Genomic DNA, 18298 nt, shown 5'->3' on the forward strand with positions numbered 1-18298 from the left:
TGTCATCGGATCAGTTCGCCTCCATTGAAATCCACGTGGTCGGCTGTTTCGTGATATAATGGTCGGCTGCTTCATAATATAACCATGTTCTATAACAATATATATTCTATTTCAAAGAAAACTAGCACGTTAGCCAACACTAGAACTAATAATTCTAGTCCTACCTTTAACTATATTTTTTCGAATATTTAAACCTAGATCACACATAAAATTCAAATCACAAAGCTATTGCGATTTGATACTAAATGAAATACTGTAATTAGTAATATTATGACACGTAGCGTTACAAGATATTACGACATGTGTCAAAGCCATTGTGTCCATTCACTGTGCGTGTTACTGTTCTAATTTTTTTTTATTATACAAAAGCCCTTATTTTCTAGCTAAGAACAAGCTGTCACCATCAACTGCACGGATCGCAAAAAGGATTTTCAGGTTGCTCAACTCACTGTACAGTAATGAATAAATCCATATGATATGAGCTGCGTGGCGGAATAGCGTGGTCTAGAAGTAGAACACGCGCTGGCTAACCCGGGTTGGAGATACCAACCGAGGTGTCCCTTGTGTCAAAACCTTGTGATGCGATGCATTCAAGGAGGAAGTAAAAGCCTGGCAGAAAGCTGTGAGTCTATCGGCTGGTACATGGGTGAGAGAAATGCTCGAATCTCAACCCTGCTCAAATCAGCATGGCAGAGACATATTAGTCTATCGGCTGGTACATGGGTGAGAGAAAAGCTCGAATCTCAACCCTGCTCAAATCAGCATGGCAGAGACATATTAGTCTATCGGCTGGTACATGGGTGAGAGAAAAGCTCGAATCTCAACCCTGCTCAAATCAGCATGGCAGAGACCGTCTGTGTTTCTTTCAGACTCCCCCCCCCCTCCGGGCGGTGGGTATTGATATTTTCGGGTTCGAGGGGGGTGGCGGTGGGGGGGAGGAGGGGGCAGAGCCCGAAGAGACGCCTGAAAGAAACTCCGGAGACCGTATAGAACAGTAGAGAGATGCAGCTCATCACTGTCAACAATACAAAATCACGGCATTGCAGATGAAACTAAAAAACACTCATGTGATACTTTCAAACAACTATAGCATGCAAGGGCGGTCTGTTATTATCTAACACATGATAAAACATGTCACACTATTATTCCAAACTCCACTAAAAGGCATCCTGGTAGCAGGGGTTGCCATATGAGTTTCAGCAAGTCCCTTCTCAAGGTTAATTTCTTCTTAGGTTCGGGTTAAGTTTAGAGTACAATGACGTTGCGTACGTTGGTTACTATTTACGTGAAAGTCTACCTAGGAACCGAAGCCAACCAATGCTAGGATACATACAACCACATGTGACCAGTGACGTGTTTTAATGGTGTTTCTGTAGCAACAGTGGCATCCCGGGCGGTCATGTGACTGGAACAAAGTGCCACTCCATCACCAGAATGTCACGTGATGTCTGCCCCAAGGCCGCCGATAAACTTGAAACGGAAACACACTTCCGCAGTGTGACGCAATCAATTATTCACCATTAGGAGGATGGCAGTAGCTGACCCGTGTTGTGACGTAAAAAACAAATGCGCTGACGTTTACAAGTTTTTTTTTTAAGTTCACACACAACTTGGTGTATTGATTATTGATTTTTTTTTTTTACAGCTGCCGATAATAAAACGATAATCAAAAAAAGAATATCAAATGTAAAAGGTTTTTGATAGAACAACAACAAATTACTAAAGGGATTGTTTTTAACAGTTAACATTTTTTAAAAGTACATAAGCGAAAGAAACAATCGCAAAACCTATGACAAAGATAAGGAAAACTTCGAACAAAGGTTTTTGCAACAAGAATTCGGGAAACCAAGTAGAAATTGTTCACATAGGAATTTAATTTAAAAAATGTCGGTAAAGATTGATAAGAAAAATAACATGTTTTTCAGCCTAAAACCCTCCAACTCAAGGATCACGTAACAGACGTGAACTTCCGGATGTCGTAATTCTGCTCTGGTCGTTCCAACAGCTAACAGCAGCATTATCTTTCTGGTGACATCATCTTCTCATTTTTGTGGCTCCAACAGCTAAAAGCATTACCACATCCTTCTGTAGCTCCAACAGCTAAAAGCATTACCACATCTTTCTGTAGCTCCCACAGCTAAAAGCATTACCACATCTTTCTGTAGCTCCCACAGCTAAAAGCATTACCACATCTTTCTGTTGCTCCAACAGCTAAAAGCATTACCACATCTTTCTGTTGCTCCAACAACTAAAAGCATTACCACATCTTTCTGTAGCTCCAACAGCTAAAAGCATTACCACGTCTTTCTGTAGCTCCAACAGCTAAAAGCATTACCACATCTTTCTGTTGTTCCAACAGCTAAAAGCATTACCACATCTTTCTGTAGCTCCAACAGCTAAAGGCATTACCACATCTTTCTGTTGCTCCAACAGCTAAAAGCATTACCACATCTTTCTGTAGCTCCAACAGCTAAAAGCATTACCACATCTTTCTGTAGCTCCAACAGCTAAAAGCATTACCACATCTTTCTGTTGCTCCAACAGCTAAAAGCATTACCACATCTTTCTGTTGCTCCAACAGCTAAAAGCATTACCACATCTTTCTGTAGCTCCAACAGCTAAAAGCATTACCACATCTTTCTGTTGCTCCAACAGCTAAAAGCATTACCACATCTTTCTGTAGCTCCAACAGCTAAAAGCATTACCACATCTTTCTGTAGCTCCAACAGCTAAAAGCATTACCACATCTTTCTGTTGCTCCAACAGCTAAAAGCATTACCACATCTTTCTGTAGCTCCAACAGCTAAAAGCATTACCACATCTTTCTGTTGCTCCAACAGCTAAAAGCATTACCACATCTTTCTGTAGCTCCAACAGCTAAAAGCATTACCACATCTTTCTGTTGCTCCAACAGCTAAAAGCATTACCACATCTTTCTGTAGCTCCAACAGCTAAAAGCATTACCACATCTTTCTGTTGCTCCAACAGCTAAAAGCATTACCACATCTTTCTGTAGCTCCAACAGCTAAAAGCATTACCACATCTTTCTGTTGCTCCAACAGCTAAAAGCATTACCACATCTTTCTGTGGCTCCAACAGCTAAAAGCATTACCACATCTTTCTGCTGCTCCAACAGCTACCAGCATTACCACATCCTTCTGTTGCTCCAACAGCTACCAGAATTACCACATCTTTCTGTTGCTCCAACAGCTACCAGCATTACCACATCCTTCTGTTGCTCCAACAGCTACCAGAATTACCACATCCTTCTGTTGCTCCAACAGCTACCAGCATTACCACATCCTTCTGTTGCTCCAACAGCTACCAGCATTACCACATCCTTCTGTTGCTCCAACAGCTACCAGAATTACCACATCTTTCTGTTGCTCCAACAGCTACCAGCATTACCACATCCTTCTGTTGCTCCAACAGCTACCAGAATTATCACATCCTTCTGTTGCTCCAACAGCTACCAGCATTACCACATCCTTCTGTTGCTCCAACAGCTACCAGCATTACCACATATTTCTGTTGCTCCAACAGCTAAAAGCATTACCACATCTTTCTGCTGCTCCAACAGCTAAAAGCATTACCACATCCTTCTGTTGCTCCAACAGCTACCAGAATTACCACATCCTTCTGTTGCTCCAACAGCTACCAGCATTACCACATCCTTCTGTTGCTCCAACAGCTACCAGCATTACCACATATTTCTGTTGCTCCAACAGCTAAAAGCATTACCACATCTTTCTGCTGCTCCAACAGCTAAAAGCATTACCACATCTTTCTGTAGCTCCGACAGCTAAAAGCATTACCACATCTTTCTGTTGCTCCAACAGCTAAAAGCATTACCACATCTTTCTGTTGCTCCAACAGCTAAAAGCATTACCACATCTTTCTGTAGCTCCAACAGCTAAAAGCATTACCACATCTTTCTGTAGCTCCAACAGCTAAAAGCATTACCACATCTTTCTGTTGCTCCAACAGCTAAAAGCATTACCACATCTTTCTGTAGCTCCAACAGCTAAAAGCATTACCACATCTTTCTGTTGCTCCAACAGCTAAAAGCATTACCACATCTTTCTGTTGCTCCAACAGCTAAAAGCATTACCACATCTTTCTGTTGCTCCAACAGCTAAAAGCATTACCACATCTTTCTGTGGCCATCATCTTCTCAATCCTCTCCTGTTAACTCCCACAACCACAAGTGGTATCCGATTTCTCTGAGTCTGCCAATATTTTATCCCCTGGCTATAGTCGGCTTACATTTCAATCTATTGATCAAGTCCTGTTTTACGGTGTGTGCACACATCAATCGGCATTGTATCGATCTTTATAATTTTCAAATCACTAATTGTAGTTTAACGTTTTTCATTAAATACAATTGTTCAGACAATCAGTAGTGTATTTTGCTCAATTTTAAAAGCTAATTGGGAAAATCGATTTTTTTTCTACTCTTATGCTAAGACATTTTGTAGAGGTGACAGTTTTTAAATATAAAGGAGTCAGCAAAAACGAGTTACTAGATTTTCGTTAAACAATATAAGGGTGTGTGTTTATACGTGCAAAGCAAAATATGCATGGTTTTTACTTGACGCTAACTGGCCTGCCCTCCCCCCTATTAAACAAATCTAGTTATTTGCATGCCTAAACTACACAGCATGGGATGGGGTGGGTTTCGTCAAATTCTTTTAAGCTGTTTTTTTTTCAAAAGATAATACGTAATACTTCCTTTTTACGTCAGACTTGAGCCGACATCTTACACTACCTTATTATAAAAAAATACCCAGCTGATATATTACTGAACAATATGGGAGATAACTGTTCCCAGTTTTCAATGGCCGATCTACAGAATTTAACATAACAAATGTTATATTTGCATACAATAACCTGGGAAAGGTTAGCTTGTTTACAACACAACAATGTGACCTACCATCACGGGACAGGTTATCTACCTTTAAATAACAACACAATGGACAAGCGGTTCTCAACCTGCTGATAATAGACAGAATCTATTGGCAAAGCGTAGGCCTACCCCAACACAACAACCAACACGATAAAACAAAAAGATTTTCTAAAAATAATAACTCTTTGAACGAAAAAATATACTTGAGCCATGAACCAAGGGAGTTAAAAGCTCGTTGAAGACCCGGTACACTGTTATGTACTCAGCTGTGGTTAATGGTCTTAAGCTTCTATTGTTTGTGCCAGCCTTAAAACTGATACAATTTTAGCTTGTGTTTTGGGTATTTCGTGGACCCAAATGTGGTCGTATGCGAACTATCAACTGTGACAGTGTTTACTGAACGTAGCGACTGAGAATTTACTTCCTCCATACGAGTTTTTTTACAATATACATACAGTACTACACCTTCTACTCCAGGATAAAAAAAAATTAAATCTCCTGTGCTTTTTTTTTATTAACCTCACGAAACAAATATGCAACAAAGCCTAAATTCTAAGTTGGAATTTTCAATGAATCAAACCTATAAACAATATGAAGCAACAAATATAACTCACAGTGTGGGTAAAAGAAAGTGATAAGAGTATATGCCAAAAGGGGTACACAGAAAAAAGGCAAGATTAGAACGAAATTAGAAGGAATCCGCTGCAATAGATGCGTGTGACTTGTACAGACCCAGCCCTGTATAATTGGCCAGGCTCTCGCCCCGGGACAATGCCCCGAGTGTGTCAAAGGCTAGACCATGTGCAGGTAATGTCAATTAGGTATGACGTCTACACTAGTCCCACGTTCTGCTAATTGACTGGATCCTCCCACCTGCTACAGCCGACGTTTGCCGGCTGAGTGCATTAGTGGGTCACACACTCAGACCTGGTGCTCCACCAACAGGTGGGTCATCGAGCTGCTAGAGGATGGGGGGGGGGGGGAGGTACAGCTCTAATCACGCTGACATTTTTACCTGCTTGTGTGGATGCATTGATTTCAAGACTTTCCACTGAGAGCCAGACAAACATAAACGACTACTTAGAGAGAGGATTAGGGTTAAGTATCGTTATCGACGATACAGATTCTAAGTATAACACGTTGCGAAGGCCGTTCGTGTAGAACTTAACGAATAAATAGTCTAAGGGAACTAGTATCCTTTGATCAGTGTACGTTTTCACAACAGGATTCTAGCAAGCTGGTTCCCCAGCAAAAACATATCTAGAATAGAAATGTTCACACGCCATGTGAATGACAGACTCGCGGATGTCGCTTATAATTTGTCTGGCTTCCTGTCACGTTCTAGCCATTACGTTTTGTGTTCAGGGCTGATACAGCTTGTGTTATTTGGTTGTGTTTAGAGCAGCTACAAGTGTTCTTGTGTTATTTGGTTGGTGTTTGATCTCAGATTTCTACACCGTTGAGTCCCACAAATTAGCCTCACTTCTAAGAGTACCAAAGTTGGCCCCACTCCATAGGGTGACACAAGTTGGCCCCCCTCCATAGTTGAGCACAAATTGGCCCCTCTCAATAAGGTGACACAAATTGGTCCCACTACTTAACATGACACAAGTTGGCCCCTCTCCCTGGTAAAACATAAACTGGCCCCAGCACATAGCGTGACCCAAGTTGGCCTAGATAAACATCCTTGAACTATCACGGTCCAGGTAACCCAGGCATGTTGACGTCATTCAATCATCTAGCATGCATGACATGTTTATGATGTTATCTGCTACCTGTTGGCTACACCATACACGGAAGCTGAAGTTTGAAATGTAATGCAAGCTGGCATCAGCTATAACACAACACTAATACCGGTCTTACAGAATATTCAAGTAGAAGACAATGGTTTGCTATCTCTAACGATACAGAGCAAACATTAATGCCTTGATGGGGTGTATTTAATTGGATATTCACTGAGATTTAATTGAAAGACAATCTGCCAGGGTTAGAAGAAGTAGAGGTGTTACTTTTAATGACGATGAAACAATGATTGGGGAACAGCAGGAAAGAACATAATGGATATTGGAGATGTAGATGGTGATAAGGATAACGGGATAACACAGGATGTTGAGCCTGTCTTGACTGCTGACAAGAGTGATTATAATGTAAGGGATAGTTTGGTTATAGTGTAAGGGTAGACTGGTTACGATGTTGGGGATAGTTTGGTTAGATTGTAGTGGATAGTTTGGTTATAATGTAGGGGGTTGTTTGGGTATAGTGTAGTGGATAGTTTGGTTATATTGTACAGCATACTTTTGCTCTAATGTAGTTATTAATTTTTCAGGTGTTGACGGGTTGCTGAATGGTAGAGAGTGATTGTTGACGATATAGTTAGAGACCACAGTGGTGCATGTTTTGTTGGTATACCCTTTCAAACAGCGCTAGGAATGAAAACAAAATACAGCGCCAGAGAGAGTGAGACATGCGTGTGCTCTGTGACCGAAGTACTCACCTCGTCGCTCTCGGACTGGTCCACATTCCCGTTCTGGTCATCGTCAATCAGGTGATGTAAGCTCTTGATGGCATCCAGGCCGAGCTTGTCTTTCTCGCAGTCCTCCCGGCATTCTGAGCACAAAGTGACGCCAGAGTTAGGGACAACAGATGAAAGTCTTACATACAAAACATACATTTAACGACTATCGTAACGGAGGACAACTGATGAAAGTGGTACATACAAAACACACATTTAACGACTATCGGGGACAGCAGATACAAAACACACGTCTAACAACAATTAGGGACAATAATTGCAATTGTTGCATACAAAACACACATTTAACGACAATTAGGAACAAGAATTACAATTGTTGCATACAAAACACACATTTAATGACAATTAGGGACACGAATTACAATTGTTGCATACAAAACACACATTTAATGACAATTAGGGACACGAATTACAATTGTTACATACAAAACACACATTTAATGACAATTAAGGACAAGAATTACAATTGTTGCATACAAAGCACACATTTAATGACAATTAGGGACAACAGTTACAATTGTTACATGCAAAACACATATTTAAATGACTCTTGCAGACAGCATGTTACAAGTGTTACATAGAAAAAACAAACACAAATCTATATAAGAAATAAACCATCATATCAGTTTTACAACTTATAAAACCCACTAGTTCAAAATGTAAACAACGTACTTTAGCCCGAATACAACACCATACATAATACAGTGGATCGAATTGTAAGGATTGCATCACTAGATAAACACATTATAATGATTCGGTAACTGATCTACGGATTATTCGATATTTCAATATTTTTTTACAGAACTGGAATGGTTGAACATAAATGTCAATACAACAGATCATGATCGATCAATCCAATCGTTAGGGTGTAACAAAGCACATTAATAATTATAAAACACCGTTTTTAACGTCATAGTCCAACCCTTTTCGGCGCCTCATCATAAAGTTCAATGTGATTTTAAAGCTGAAAAAGTTGTCTATTCTGCGGTGTGTGTCCTGAACACACCATGCATGTAGACCATAAATAACTTCTTTCCTAGTTTTGTGAACACAGTATATTATAAGCAGCACGGGGGTTACTTCGTGCGCAATTACCTGCGGCATAATTATTTTATTTACCTGTAAACCACGGGAAAATTAAAATTTAAAAATTCCATTAACAATATAGAAAGTGTGTAATTGTTTTATATATATATATATATATATATATATATATATATATATATATATATATATATATATATATATATATATATATATATATATATATATATATATATATATATATATATATATATATATATATATATATATATATATATCAAGAGGAAAATTTGAAACAACACAACAAATTGCTGCTATCTAACGTGTCTTAACACTTGTTGACAAATATCCTGTTCATTCAATACAATCGTTAGAAATGAAAGGGACCTGCAGTCTTGGTCTACATTGTGAACAGTTTAATTTTATAACACATACTGTTAATTCTTTTTAAAAATGAAACCGCATGTACATTTTAAAACAGCAGCTTTCACTGAAATTAAACTTTTAAAAAGTGTTGGTAATTAAAGTTTGTTTGTCTTGTTCGTTCAACATTAGCGGGGAGTCCCAGTGCAGCCTTATCCCTAAAGCAATACTGTATGAACCACGGGTAGGTCAAGTTGACATTTTTCTCTATTTCAATAAGTCGGTGCTGTTGATGTGAATGTAAAAAACCTCTAAGTTGGCGATACGGCCGTGGTACGTCTAACCCAACAGAGCCACCCAGTAACATCCAACTAGCTGATCTGTTTATCTGAATAAATGTGCCAGACTTCAATTTCCTGCTAGACCGTGACGCCGCACACAATCGATACCGGAAACTGGCTAAGGTCAGATCAGTTAGTCCACACCTCCCCCCTTTCCTCGTTCATTTTGGTTGCGTTGAGAGAAAAGGTTCGTTGACCTTTCAAAACTTACATCTGAGAGAACCATAAGTCAGGTTAACAAGTCTTGACGGCAAATATTTCAGTTACTGATTAGGTCAATATGACAGATAGAGTGTACCCGTTTCAGTGACTTTGGCAGATGAAGGGACAGTGTAGTCAGTTCTATGCCAGGCCGCCTTTTTTGACGTCAACTAATTTAAGGTAACTGAACAACGCGTGCATTTTAATTTGTATTTATATCATGTAAAAAGGGATAATATTTGTTCTGCATTGTGCATTTTGGGTCAACGAGATAGGAATAAGTAGTAACAACCTGGGATCAGCGTGGTCGGGTTGGTGAAGTTAATGGTTGCTTAACCTTTAAGTCCCGGGTTCGATAACTGGGGACAGCAATTATTCTAGTAGAGACAACTCCAAAAAAAAAAAAAGCTGCCTTGTAGTTTGTTCTTGGTAGACAAAGGCTATGGAAGCAAATCCAAAAAGAAAAGCAGAATGAAATCGGAGTCAATGGCCTATAGTGCTTAATACGGTGAATTAATTGTAATTATTAATTGTATTGTATGAAAGCCCGTCCAACATTACATTTAAGATCGAAGAAGAAGTGGCAACCTGTTCGTAGCTAAACATGGATCATTGACTTGTACGGAGAAAGCGTCCTCGTTTAATACGCAACATAACTCAACAGTTAAAAATGTTACAAGTAACTGCATCGATTTTTTGTAAGGGTATGCACGAATAGCGTTTTAACTTATGTCTGGTTATGTTTTATAAACGCCACAAATTAGAAAATACTGATATATTAAAGCTAATTGTACACAGATTAAAGGCATCTGTATTATAGACGCCTAACGAATTGACTTCTGTGATGTAAGTTGCAGATTGTCATTTGATTTGTGAAAAGTGCAGTTGGTAAGCCCCAGCTCATCTATCATGTCCCCATCCACTGTCACCAAGCAGATAAGAGTTCAAGTGGAGAAGTTCCCCATCAGTGTTGATATCACGTGATACTGCTTGCTACTGGGGCAGAGTGTCCTCATACATAATATAACAATTTGTTTCATTTTCCCACGTTTTCTTTAACTTGCTTTCGCGTCTGTTTATTTATTTGTTTGTTTGTTTTTCCAATCAAATCTTGCGATCGAAATTTCGGGCACTTCCCAGTTAGCTAGCGCACTGAAATTTTCAGGGAAGCTTTGTTTCCGATGACAATACAATATTCAATTATTATTATTATTACTAAATTGATCCATGGAAAACTTTTATTGATCATTTTAGACTCCTATTGATTTGTACCAAAAAAGGGACATAACCCAGTACTTGTAATTTGATGAAAACAAGTTTCGGTACTTTCCCTCTTAAGGCTTACTGAAGGGGCGAGCACGCGATTGGCTGAGCAGTGGTCACGCGGCGTTTGTGTACAAACCTATGCAAATCTGACTGATCAGGAAGTAGAATGTTGATGGTCGAATGGTTTGCACGCGAGGGCAAAATGGTGAAAGAAACGGCAACACAGAAGAAACGTCGATTGGAAAAGGCACGTGTTTTTTACGAGTTGTCTTCGTTTACCCCAAAAAAAGTGAATGCGATAAGATAAAATCGATAGCATGATTTGAATGCAAATAAACAGACAAAGACTAAAAAGTAGAAAATAATTTTCATTTAAAAAGTTTTTAAAAACCCACGTTTTCTGATTGAACTAAAAAGTAGAAAATAAATGCTATACGTCACAATAATGCAAGCGATCACTCTACTATAAGCGATCGCAAACTGCGTGCGCATTATGACAAAAAATGAAAAACGTGGGGCGCCGTGATTTTCTTACAGTTTTTAATACTGTTGACTCTCTACAAGCTCCCTAATAAAACTCAACAGTATTATCTAATCAATAGTAATATAACTTTTACATCTTATATTAACAATGACCGATAAAAAACTTTTACTTCGGCGCCCCACGTTTTTCATTTTTTGTCATGGGTTGTTACTACGATCCGCGAGTGACGACTTAATTAACATAATCAGGAAATATGGAACTATTTTTTAAAACAAGGATTTAAAAACATTTATAATAATAAGGTTTTAAATGCACTCAAGATAAAGTAAAACAAACTCGATAAATAGTAAAAGATTTAGTCGATACAATGTCTCAGCGACAAATTCTTTTACTAAAGCGAGTAATTTAGCTGTTTTTTAAACTTATGGATGTTGTGTGTGTAGAGAGGTGGATGTTGTGGGTGTAGAGATGTGGATGGTGTGGGCTGAGAAAAGTACGCGGTATGAGACAACAAATGGGATGGCATCAATTTCCTCCTGCTAAATAGCTTTCAACGGGTATATTTAAATAGAGAGAGAGAGAGAGAGAGAGAGAGAGAGAGAGAGAGAGAGAGAGAGAGAGAGAGGTGGAGAAACTGAAACCAGACTTGATCGATTAGCTAAGTTGATACAATCTATTACAACAGTGGCTGGTGAATTTAACAAAATTTTCTATCATAAGCTCTATAAATAAATATAATCAATACAGCTTTGTCAGTTATGTAGGGATGGCACGGAATAGTCCTGTCATGCTGGGTAGATCAGTGTATACTGTAGCAACACACTGTGCTCAACATGAACAAGTTCTACCCTAAAGCCAACAAAACCAGGGCGTCCACTTTTGGAGGCTGTCAGGTTGAACCATGCTAGCCAGCAGTGACCACAGTCTTAACCACATGAAGGTGAACTGGTCCCAAATCTTGCTCAATGCTTCGAACAGACACGCCCACGTCAATAGGATAGACCCCACTATTCTTAGACCCCTGATCCCAAATTTCGACCACATCATTAGACCAGATTAGACACGCCCATACTGATGGACTGACCCCAAGTTTGACCACATGTGCACACAAAACCGGCCACACATCCACAAGACACGAAACTATCGACACATCCACAACACACCAAACTAGCGACACATCCACAACACACCAAACTATCGACACATCCACAGCACACCAAACTATCGACACATCCAAAGGCCCCTAGCCTGGACTACATTTTTCGACAAGGGACACACCCACGCAGATGGACTGGCTCTGTATCAAACAGGGTGTTGGTTACACATCCAATATTTGCACAGAATTTACTGGCTTGGCTGGTAACCTAATCGCAAGCAGTTATTTCCCTTGAATGCACTGTTAGATAACAAAGGAATTAGTAACAGGATAGAAGGGACGCAACTTGTGAAGTTGTCGCCCTTTCTCACCTCCGTGGCTTGCGATAGACATAATGGAGAAAGCGAGGGAGGAATGGGCTATCTCGTAATAGGACACAAGTGTCGACTTGAAAGGGTGTTTTTTTTTTAACAGCGGCTGGGACTGGCACATTTATCCTCTAGTCACAATACATGTATTGTTTTATTGTGCTCTTCCAGGCCTCCTAACCCACAATGTTACTTGAACATCCTAACAACCATTTGTGCGATGTCCTGTTGGCTATTTTTCATCATTTTTTTTTTACTATCAACACCTTTTTAAACTCCCGCCATCTCCAACCTATTCCCACAAATTCATATCAAGACTCCCATCATGCAGTTAAAAAGTTGAAATGTTCGTCGACACGTAAACCAAATCACTAACGGACTAAAACGACTTCCTAAGTGTTGCCAAGAATAACAGTTCTCAAGGATAAGAGATTTTATGCTTGTAATAAAGTTATGGCCGATTCTAGTCGGAATAAGATACGCATGCGATACGCATGCGCAATGGAGAGAAACTACGACTTAGCGGCGATGTTTTCGATGGTACTGCGCATGCGTGTGTTTACAACCGCAGAACCCTAATACCAACCCTAATCCTATCCTTAACCCTATCCCTAACCCTAGCCCTAACCCTAGCCCTAATCCTATCCCTAACCCTAGCCCTAATCCTATCCCTAACCCTATCCCTAATCCTACCCCTAACCTTCATTCTAGCCCTAACCCTAGCCATAGGTCACTGCGCATGCGCAGAACTATCTTTTGCCGAAAAATCTTATTCCGAGTAGACACTTGGTAAAGTAAAGTTATAGTAGACTCAAGGCTGCGATTAGAACCAATTTCACCCCCCCCCTCCCCTCTTTCTCTCTCCCGTTTAGAACAGTAGGTGGTCTAAGAACAACTAAGACGACAATGAGACACCGCGTCCAACGAAAGCTTCACCCAACTCAAGTAGCCCATGGTAAATAAACCCATGGGTTACTACAAGGTCAATATTGAACCAGCGGCTTCTGTACGGGGTGGAGCGGAGAAGTGTAAGGGTGGTGAGAAAAGCTAATGTGCGGAAAGTATTTTTTTTTTAAATATAAGCAGCTATAAATAAATTACCACATGAAAATTACTCTTTATCTTAAAGTGGCCTCTGACATGTATCAGCTATACCGTCGTCTGATTCACTCTTCTAAAGGGTACACTAAACAGTTTATGGCAAAGCTACAAAATAGAATATTTTAGGTAAAATATTATATAATGAACGGAATGAGCGAGGATATATGAGTCGCCATGATGATTTGGTTTATCAAGGGAGGCTGACAAATATGCAAAGACTAGCATGATACAAATTGTGTCAACTATTAGATAGATGAGGCGCCATGATGATTTGGTTTATCAAGGGAGGCTGACAAAAATGTGAAGACCAGGATGATACAAATTGTGTCAACTATTAGATAGATGAGGCGCCATGATGATTTGGTTTATCAAGGAAGGCTGACAAAAATGTAAAGATTCTGGCACGACACAATGTGTGTGAACTAGTAGCAGGTGTTGTTTACCTGAATATTACGTAACAGGGGCAACAAAAGGTAAACAAATATCACAACTTGCTACAAGGTTAACGTTACACAAAGTGTGTGATCTACCAACAGGTGCTACGTTTACCTGAATTACGGAGCTATAAACATTAGGCAGAACATTTACAAAAATAATTATGTATTTACTGGCAAGCAGGGGGGGGGGCAGGATAAAAGGAAACTACAAGTACAATCTTATTTATAACCTCCCTTTCAACAAAAATAGCAGTTAAAAACATGACGGCAACGAAATTTAAAACCAATAAATTATTCATGAGTACTGTCGGCTTGCCTACAAACGAAAGGTGATGAAATCAATAACTTTATTTGATGCTATTTCACATGAGATTTCTTAAAAGGAAACTCATTAGGTCGATAAATTGTTAATTGTGTACATTGGTGTAGCCTGTAAGTTGACAATTTATGGAACATGTTAGTTACGATATACTTTTAAATACCACAATTACTGATGTGTCATATTTGATTGGTAGAGCGTGATTTCCCCCCACCCCCAACCTCATCCTTTGGCCCCAAGTTTAAATTACAGCAGTAGGGAAACCCCACTTGACCATGTCCCTTCAAAACTAATGGTATCAAAACTAGGCCAAAGATATGGAAAAGTCCTTAGGAGGATATTTTTTTTTTGGTTGGGTGTAAGCTTATTAAAACGGATCCAATGTTTTGTCAAATTTACCCGACCTTCCTCCATTCGCAGTCTGTAATCAAACGACGCTCTTACCCCCTCCCCTCCCTCATTCATTATGCTTGGCTTAAGCAGCAATCAGCCACGTATTAATCAGGTCCTAATTAAGCAAAAGACTGTGTTTGAACCCACCCACACCAACACAAAACTGGTCAACAACCAAGCGACTACCGCTGCACCACACACCGCCAAACCCCCCCCCCCCCTGCCCGATGTGAAGAATTATCTAAATAACAGTCATCTTTCTGAAATGAAGATCAGGCAACCATCGTCAGACTGTAATTGAAACAGTCAACCATCTTCTGGTGTGAATAAAAATCAATCAACCATCACTAGACTCTAAATGAGAATCTGTAAAACCATCACCAAACTAAATGAGAATCTGCCAACCATCACTAGACAGTAAATACTAATGAAGATCCACCATCAGACTTGAACTGTAGATCAGGCTGACCTTTAAGACCCGCCAGATGAAGACGACTTAGCAAACACAGAGGAAGCGGGAAACACGTTGACATGGCTGTGATGACGTACTCAGGTTAAGCAAACGCCGGGGGGGGGGGGGGGGGATGTACACAAGGACGACACTGACTAGAGGCTGTCGTCAACTTAAAGATACCCGGCATGGATGGGGTAAACTGACACGTCTAGTACATGAACATGCCACAACATGCTTCGTGAAAGCTTTTGTGATGCTAAAAATGGCCACGATGCAACTACAGAATTGACTTTGAAGGCTCAATCCTGATAAACACTGACAAATAAAGGTTATATACCACAATGACATTGACTCGATTCTGACAAGTCTTTAGTATTATGACATGGTAGAACCTGTTTAAAAAATCTATAACTAATAACATCGGCTCAATCCTGACTAAAACTGATTAAAATACCCCAAACCATAATGGTATTGCACAATGTTAAAAAAAAAAAAGACGGAAAACGTGAAATGAAGAGTGACCAATTAAATGAATCTTCCTCGTGTTACCCAGCAAGATGATTGCGACCACTATCATCAGCTCCAATCACGCAACGTTAGGCAATAGCCTGTCTGTCATCTACAGAGTTATCTATTGTGTCAGCCCCAACTTTCTATACATCGCTAGATAATATACGTGCTACACAGGTCTTACTGCCAATGGCTTTTCCAACTTTTTACAGAGAATTACAAGTGCTAAAACGATTACTTAGAGTATGACGCATCACTATGCAGCAGAACTGTAAAGATAAAGAGCGACTATGTGAAGACTGTCATTGTCGACTACCGTGCCGTTGTTTTCAACTTTTGAACAAAGCGTTGTCTGTCTAGTTGAGAAATGCCGGCACTGTGTCATAGGGGATCACATACATTCCAACAAAGTTGCTGTCGGTTTTTTTTAACGTTTGGACTTATGTTTATGTTTGTGATTTCAATCGAGTGTTTATCGGCGCCATCGTTTCACGTCGTATTGACTTAAACTAGTACTGGCAAGTGCACGCCCTGGGCGATGTTCAACTCCATGACGTCACGAGCCCAAAAATGTGACACTTTCAAGAACGGTGCAAAGATGAGAAGATTTCCTTCAGGGTAAAGTCATCAGTCAACTATATCAACAGTTATTCTAAAACAAGTAGATCAAGTTATTTTAATACTAAGTGTGAACTGGTCTAAAACAAGTTGATCAAGTTATTTTAATACTAAGTGTGAACTGGTCTAAAACATGTGGATCTAGCAACACAGTATGTGTCAACTAGTCTAAAACAAGCGGATCTACCAACACAGTATGTGTCAACTAGTCTAAAACAAGTGGATCTACCAACACAGTATGTGTCAACAAGTCTAAAACTGGTTCATTGTAACATTGTATCAAACGTCATTTTTTCCACATGCAAGACTGCAGGTGTGAAGGTGAGTGCTCCATGCACGTGAGCACATGCCAACTTTCTTTGGTTAGATGCCCAAGTGCTTATTTTTTCTGATATGAAACAAGATGGCGTACACAAACATCGGAAGTTCCACAAACAGACGTCACTTATTCCCAGGATAAAAATAAACACGGCTATTGAACATTTCTACTCGCGTCTACATTACACGACTAAACAAATACGCCAGAAGAGAATTCATATAAAAAAATTAGTCCAGATCCAATCGTTATTGTAGTTGTGGATTTGGCTCTTTAATTGCATAATAACAGATAATAAGAGATCCTAGAGAAGTCGCGTGCGTCTGCTGCTTAACTGTCACGGAAACATCTGCATGGAGTGTCAGCAGACGACAGCCATATTGTGAGGGCCGTGGGGTAGATTACACGACACAATAGCCGAGCTGGAGGGGGAAGTACAATAGACGCGAAGGGAAACAATTAACCGAGGCGATAAACAACTCAGAACAAAGGCCATGCTCTAGACACGGTATACAGTACGGGCAACACTCCTGTGCTTGTCTTGATACAGGCCGATTAGATTGGCGCGATTCTTGATACAGCGCAGCGTTTATTACATCTACTCTACACGGGGTTCATGCCGATATTGATTGCCGCGGTAAGCGTAGGTTCGTATCCAGAATGAGCCGACTTTTTGCTTTCATTGTTAACTTTCAACAAGTAAAGATGGTCTTTTTCTACACATTGGGAGGGGCGGGGGTGGAGCGGGGCACACTTAAATTTCCGGTGGGAAGCTGGAGCAGACACTTGTATACATTTTCTACATACAATTTATATTTTTTCTATTTCGTTCCCGGGGGAGGTGGGATGCCTGGAAGAAACTCTGTTATAGATAACTTGCTATCGCAGTAGTGAATCTACAGCGCAGTAGGACTAAGAATACATTAAAAACGACTGCACTTATACTGATGTACAAGTAGATTTTCCCGTAAACCTGTCGACACATGCAGTTTTTAAAAAGCTCAGTTTAAAATGTGTTTTCCGTGTGTCTTGTGTGGGTCAGATTTATAAGCCGTGAAATTATGCTGAGAAGATGACCTGAATAGCTATCTCTTCCCGTACCTGGGGTGATTCAGTCTATGTGTAGGACCATAAGGACTGGCCGTCACTGTTTGCGCTTGCGGCTGTGCATGCCATCAATCAGCTTAAAACTAAATTAAGATTCAGACATTTCATTAATTACGATGCACGATTGAGCTTAAAGCGGTAATTAAAAGAGAATAGATGTTTGATTTCTTTACATGTATCAGTGTTTATATTAAAAATAGAATACACAAAAACCAGTTAGATATTAGACTCCCTGGCCAGCAGAGGCGTAGCGACCCCTCCCGGCGCCCGGGGACAAACTTTCGATTTGCGCCCCCCCTCGAACTTTTCATTTGCACCACCCCCCCCCCCCCCCCTCAAACTTTCGATTTGCACCCCCAACTCCCCTCAAACTTTCGATTTGCACCACCCCGCCCCCTCGAACTTTTCATTTGCACCCCCCTCAAACTTTCAATTTGGCGC

The 18298-nt window shown here is 40.1% G+C and overlaps 2 protein-coding genes across 7 annotated transcripts in view; one reads left to right on the forward strand and one right to left on the reverse strand.

Annotated features, from left to right (window-relative positions):
* Positions 1-18298, reverse strand: part of LOC131938545 (stromal interaction molecule 1) — a 66618-nt gene that overhangs the window by 46167 nt on the left and 2153 nt on the right. For all 6 annotated transcript variants that reach the window (XM_059296672.1, XM_059296646.1, XM_059296662.1 and 3 more), the window contains exon 2: positions 7401-7513. In XM_059296672.1, the coding sequence (XP_059152655.1) occupies positions 7401-7513 (113 nt within the window). The remainder of the gene's footprint in view (positions 1-7400; positions 7514-18298) is intronic.
* The window catches only part of LOC131938609 (sequestosome-1), an 80624-nt gene that overhangs the window by 33119 nt on the left and 29207 nt on the right, over positions 1-18298 (forward strand). The window lies entirely within an intron of this gene.

The sequence above is a fragment of the Physella acuta genome, unplaced genomic scaffold (genome assembly GCF_028476545.2).
Source record: "Physella acuta isolate Inbredline_101_S28 unplaced genomic scaffold, ASM2847654v3 ptg000017l, whole genome shotgun sequence".
In the NCBI taxonomy this organism is placed as follows: domain Eukaryota; kingdom Metazoa; phylum Mollusca; class Gastropoda; family Physidae; genus Physella; species Physella acuta.